The sequence below is a fragment of the Alligator mississippiensis genome, chromosome 4 (assembly GCF_030867095.1).
Source record: "Alligator mississippiensis isolate rAllMis1 chromosome 4, rAllMis1, whole genome shotgun sequence".
NCBI lineage: Eukaryota > Metazoa > Chordata > Crocodylia > Alligatoridae > Alligator > Alligator mississippiensis.
In genome coordinates this window covers 148,597,117-148,603,452 of record NC_081827.1, presented here as the reverse complement: position 1 = coordinate 148,603,452, position 6,336 = coordinate 148,597,117, and the positions used below count along the sequence as shown (strand labels likewise).

General features: G+C 42.6%; 1 protein-coding gene across 1 annotated transcript in view; it reads left to right on the top strand.

Annotated features, from left to right (window-relative positions):
- Window positions 1-634: 634 nt before the first annotated feature.
- LOC106737846 (C-type lectin domain family 5 member A) overlaps window positions 635-6,336 on the top strand; it is a 31,949-nt gene continuing 26,247 nt past the window's right edge. Inside the window, exons 1-2 of the mRNA XM_059726787.1 lie at window positions 635-1,067; window positions 6,117-6,185. Coding sequence (XP_059582770.1) covers window positions 977-1,067; window positions 6,117-6,185 — 160 coding nt within the window. The 5' untranslated portion in view covers window positions 635-976. The remainder of the gene's footprint in view (window positions 1,068-6,116; window positions 6,186-6,336) is intronic.

The window sequence follows — 6,336 nt, the reverse complement described above, 5'->3', positions numbered from 1 at the left end:
ATCAAAAAGAAAGGAGACAAAGGAGAAAAAAGCTCAGGATGAAAAGGGGAGGCAGACACTGGATCAGTTTGGATGAGTGGTGAAAATAAATAAGGAAGTTGGAAGTGGAACAGGTGATGCAGGTGGCACATCACTTGCAGGAGATGAAGAATATTCTGATTGTGAAAACATCACAAGGGAAGCAAGCAGTGATGTGGTAGGAGAATGTGAAAATGAGTCAGGTTTGGTGGTGCAAGCTGAAGCAGATATAGTATCAAATGAGAAAAATGAGACAATTGATCTGGTTTCCGGATCTGCGCCTGAGCTTCACCAATTCTGGTCATCTTCAATATTATTTACAGTGGAAAGATCTTGCAAATGCTCTTTGTGGAAAAGGAGCCATTGATAGTGCCCTTGAAAAAGGTATACATTCAGAGAAGGAAAAGTGGCATAAAGTGTTGCAAGGTCTGGTTGACGTTACTGTGTTTCTGACAGAGCGAAATTTGCCATTCCGAGGATCACATTCTACCCTAGAGCATGACGACTGCAGGTTCTTCCTTTCTACTCTACAGTTCATCAGGAAATACAATCAAGTTCTGATCTGTGACCTGGAAACTGTTACAGAACATCCAACGGCTGGGGTGTATCCATTGAATAGGAGACCAAGTGGAAGTGGGGAGTCTAAATGAGAGATAACACCATATTTTTTTTCCCAATGCATTCAAGAAAAAACAATGCCAGAAAAGAGGCTTGTGAACCAAAGATGAGACTTCGTTTCTAACTACCCTGTTTTTGGTTATGTTCTATTACAAGATCAGTATGAAGCTAGATTTCCTCTTTCTGCTGCTACTCAACTGACAGAGCATAAAAAGGACACCACTTCCTCCCTGAGGACAGAAAATCATGACAGTTTTAGCTGAAAGTATTTTGAGTTATATCTGGCCAGGAGTCACATTCTGGCATAGCCAAGAGATTTAAGAAGGGAGAAAGAAGGAAGATGTCAGAAAATATCATGTATGCTGACCTGAACTTTCCTGCAGTAGCGGGGTTGGGTTCAAGGCTGCCAAAGGACAATGACACTCAGGCAGGTAAGTCAATGCTTGGTGTACTGTGTACTGTACCTGGGTCACATTTTGGGATGCTACAAGTGTAGTGGAGAGACAAAACCACAGCTCGTGGGATAACAGGAAAGGGAAGAAAAGGGACCCTGATGAAGGGAGGAAAAATGAGGCACCATGCAAACTTGCTCCCAAATACATAATGTTGTTTTAATTCATGCGGCTAGTAATATCTGTTCAAGTCTGAAAGTGAAATAATCTTATTTCAGATTAAAGATGCATTATATTCAGTTAGCAGAAACAGATTTTGAAAAAGTACAATGCATTACAGTAAGATCTTGTTAATTCTTCACTGGGCTTGGTAATGATGACTACTTATCCTTAGGAGCCTGATTGTCAGTAGTTAGCCATTTTTTAACTTTTTGTGATCTGTATTATGCATGCCATTTCAAGGCACAGCAGATTTTTCACATGTATAGTGATAAAAATACATATCACAAACATTCCAGATATAAATTGCAGATATTCTGATTTTCTATATGAGAACTGAATAAATATAAAGGCACAATATATAATGTCTTATCATAAAAATGTAGTTGTTTACTACATAAGAATTACATGATTATGATCGGTGCAAATTTTGCTTTGCACCCTTACATAGACTCATCACCAAAACATAAAAATAATTCTGCAGTATGGAACAATTGATCATTAATGCTTTTTGTGCCATAAATTGGTGGGGGAGGGGGCGATTTATAAGGTGCTCTGAAGGACAAGGTCGGCACTTTTTAAGATGACTAATAGTAAGAATCAAACTCCATGATACGTGTGTACATTTGGAAGTGTCTAATTAACAGATGATGAATTATCCAAAGGGTTTTGTGTACTAATCAGTATGATGCTGGTGAGTGTTTGAGGGATTTTGGAGATGTGCTTTGGGAAGGATGGGGAGAAGACAATTTAATTAGCACAGAGCTGAGAACACTCAAGTCTGCTTTGATGTACTGTAATTACAGCGTAGCAGAGCAGCCTCCCTGCATGTCTATAAGACCCCTATGTACCCTGAGTAATAAGGCCATAATGACTAGTTATTCCAGTGACTAAAAAACACTGTATTCTGAAATAAATCATCCCCATACAAACCTTCACTGAACTGATAAACCATGGAGGGAATTCCAAACAATTCTATTCCTCACCAAGAATAGGTGGGGGTATAGCTCAGGGGTAGAGCATTTGACTGACCAGGTCACAAAATGCTTAGATGCAGGGGTCAAGGTAGATGTCATTTACTTGGATTTTAAGAAGGCCTTCAATATGGTATCTCATCCTATTTTCAGAAATAAACTGAGTGTCTGTGAAGTAGATGATCACACAATCAGGTGGGTGGCAAATCAACTTAGGGGTCACACCCAGAAAGTGGTGGTAGACGAGTCAGTATCAACCTGGAAAGATGTGGGCAGTGGGGTCCCCCAAGGCTTGGTCCTTGGACCAGTGCTGTTCATTGTTTTCATCAGTGACTTAAATGAAGATATGGAGAGCGCTCTGTCCAAATTAATGGATGATACCAAATTATGGGGTAAAGTTAACACACCAGAGGGTAGGGAATGAATCCAGGCAGATCTGAACAGGTTGGAAAAGTGGGCAGAACAAAATAGGATGCAGTTAAACAAAGGCAAGTGCAAAGTGCTGCACCTAGGGAGAAGGGGTCACCAGCACACTTACAGGCTGGGGGAAGACCTTCTCAGCAGCACAGCAGCAGAAAGGGATCTCGGAGTCCTTGTTGGCACCAGAATGAATATGAGTCGTCAATGTGACGAAATGAGCAGTAAATGTAACCGCACTTTATCATGTAGGTGCATGATAAACAGGTCCAGGGAGGTGATACTTCCCCTCTATGTGGCATTAGTCAGGCCTCAGTTGGAGTACTGCATCCCGTTCTGGGTGCCACACTTCAAGAGGGATGTGGACAACCTCAACACGATTCAGAGGAGGGTATGATTAGAGGCCTGCAGGCAAAGCCCTGTGAGGAGAGATTGAGGGACCTGGATCTCTTCAGCCTCCACAAGAGAAGGCTGAGAGGTGATCTTGTGGCTGCCTACAAATTAATCAAGGTGGGGGCAGGAGGCAGCAAGGAATAGGAGATGCTGTGTTTAGCAGGGCACCCCTTAGAGTAACTAGGAACAATGGCCACAAACTGACGGAGAGCAGATTTATGTTAGACATCAGGAAGCACTTCTTTACAGTGAGGGTTGCCAGAATCTGGAATGGGCTTCCAAGGGAGGTGGTGCTCTCACCTACCTTGGGGGTCTTTAAAAGGAGGATAGACATGCACCTAGCTGGGGTCATCTAACCCCAGCACTCTTTCCTGCCCAGGGCAGGGGGTCGGACTCGATGATCTACTGAGGTCCCTTCCAACACAAACATCTATGAATCTATGAATGCTTTAGTACATCTTTCTATAATGATCTACCTACCTGAGAGAGTAGTAGAGACTGCCAGCTTTGTTCTCTGCTGTTGTCTACCAAAATTGAAGTTTTTTTAAAAAGAAAGTTAGAAAAAACATTTGTCCAGAAGGGTTTCCACATTCTGGTTTACATCACTTAGCAGAGGGTTGGGCTAGATTTGAACAATCTCCTAATGTCCTTTCTACCCCCTACTCTTCTTCGATTCTGTGATTCTACCTCAGTTAGTTTGACTATATTCCTAATCATTTAGGAACTGAACCCTACTTAGGTTTAAATGGAAACAGGAACATCTTCCCAGCTTTCTGTGTCAACGTAACTACCTCATTTTAAAATCGTGCCTTAGACTGGCCCCAGTGAAGCTCTACTCAGACAAACTTCTTTTGCCTCTCTTTCATTTCCTACTTCTTTCTTCTCTTGACAGATAAGTTAGTTCAGTTTCCATCACACCCTCACTCTTCACCTTGCCTGACCCATGACTCTTCACAGCCCATTCTGAAGGGTGTTGTTCAGTTTAGTGTTAAATGACTCAGGAAACTGGGGTCTCCATTGCTGCACCAGATTATTCTAGAGTCTAATAGACAAACTAGTCTACATTCCTCTGCTTTTGCTTTTCATGTGCTAACAGCCCATCATTATGAAGTTTCCTCTTTGTGGTCCTGAAGCTAATCTATAAATAGCCCACTTCTCACCATTTTGTTTAAGAGGAGAGCAGAATAGGTGCAAAACACAGCCCTTCTGGATTTGTTTGTGCTTTGCACAGGTCTGTAACTAACTATACTGGGTGCAGGGAGAGAAGAAGCAGACGCTACATTTCTTTGTACTTTCTGGACATGAGGAAAATCAGGCAACATGAGGAATTTCACAAAGCATCTAGATTTCTACTTTTTTGATTTGTTTTCATGACATTTTCCCCTTTCAATTAAATTATTTGTTCTTCTCAAAGGGAATCTAGTAATTGAAATGCCAGAAAGCAATGTAGCCGTTAGATAAATAGAAGACCTTCCTGAATACTGCAGAGTGTAGCCAGTGGCTTGGAGATGCAGCAAAGTAGGTTTAAATTGGGTATCAGGACGTCTTGCTGGTAGGTCTTGCTGCTTCTCTCAGGGTCACGCCAGTCCCCACACTTGGGGTCAGGAATTGATTTTATCCTAGAGCCAGATTGGTGTAGATTGTAGGGGAGGGGGGTCTTTTGTAGCTGTGGACGTGCCCTCTTAGATCTCTTACATGGATTTTAATTCCCTGTCACAATGGAACACTACCTGCTATTATTCCCCTGCTTTACTTACTGCATGTGAAGGTGTAATTCTTGTGGTTGTGTGTCAGAGCCAGCTGTGTAGGTTTACTAATACATTAGATGACGCTGTATGTAGGAAGGTTTGGGTCAGGAAAATCCTTCCTTGGGCAGGGGATTGAACTAGATATGACCCGTTGAGGAACCTTCCTCTGCTTTTCTATTATTCAAAATATCTTTTTTTATGTCTTTTTTAAAACATCTCCCCCTCCCCCCCACTTATGTTAGTCAATATTCGCCCAGAACTGACCACTGCATTCTTAACTGGATGAAATTTGACCCTGTGCAGCAGGCCACCAGCAGGCCCATGTCTTAAACCCATGTAAGAAGGCAATGCCACCTGGTCATAACAGTAAAAACCTGTCACTCTGCTTTACAGCATGATTGCTTGAAATATGCTACCAAAACCTGTGCTCACCTTTTACATGCCTCCAGTGAGTAAAATAAAACAATACAAAACTCCTGCTGTCCAGTTCTCTGTTTCTCTCTCTCTCTCTCTCTCTCTTTCTCACTCACACACACACACACACACACACACACACACACACACACACACACACACACACACACACACCCTTTCCCTTATGTACAGTACTAGTCTCTATTCACTTCTCCCCTTACTTATAACCTCCAAACATCCTTTCAGGTTCATTCTCTTGCCTTTCTATTGCTGATGACAATCCCAAATCTAGTGTAATCTTCAGATTTAGGGACCAGTTATCTTTTGTAGGCAGGCACACATAGGTAGCAACTTCTTAGAGAGCCAAAAGAAGAATAATTATGTTTTGCGCTGCCCCCGTGCAGGGGTTAAAGGTGATACAAAGGGCTGGAGAATTAGTTCCTTTTCAGACCAGCAGTGATGCTGGTTATACCAAGTGCCAGAAGTGGATGCATCATTACGAAGTTCAGGACTAGCCCTGCCTTCTGTAGCACTCCACGAGGCACCTCCCTCAAGCTTTCCCTTTACAAGAAGCGAATGCGGTATATTTAAGACTTCAGGGAGAATATTAGTAAGGTCTCTGTATGAAGCAATGTATGCACGTGCACAATTGCATATATCTCCTCTGTTGATGTCTGCACTGAACAGAAGCTGAAATGGATGCCTTTCTGCTTGTAGCCAGTACTTCAGAGACATAGTGCCGCGAACATGGAAAACAACAACCTAACTGGGATGCTGCTGAGAGCAATTCAAAGATGTTGCAGTTATTGGTTACCCTTTGATTATGGTCCCTTAGTGAGTTTTTATTCCATTCCGGTTTCTTCTTCTCGCTCATTCACATCTGTATGTTTGTTTGTTTGTTTGCTTTTCTTTCCTGTTTTGAGGTCCTGTATATGCAGAAGTGAAATTGAAACCCCTGGACACAAGCAGCTTAAATACCTGTGCAGCAACTGGTGAGTCTTCTGAAGCAGTAGTGCTCAAACTTTTGGCCCTGTGGACCAGATGACTGTGGTGAGTCCAGTCTATCGTCAGTGTACTATGGGTCTCTGGCACCCAGGGGCCAATGCTTGCATTTGCACCCCCACCCCCGGCCTTTGCACCGGG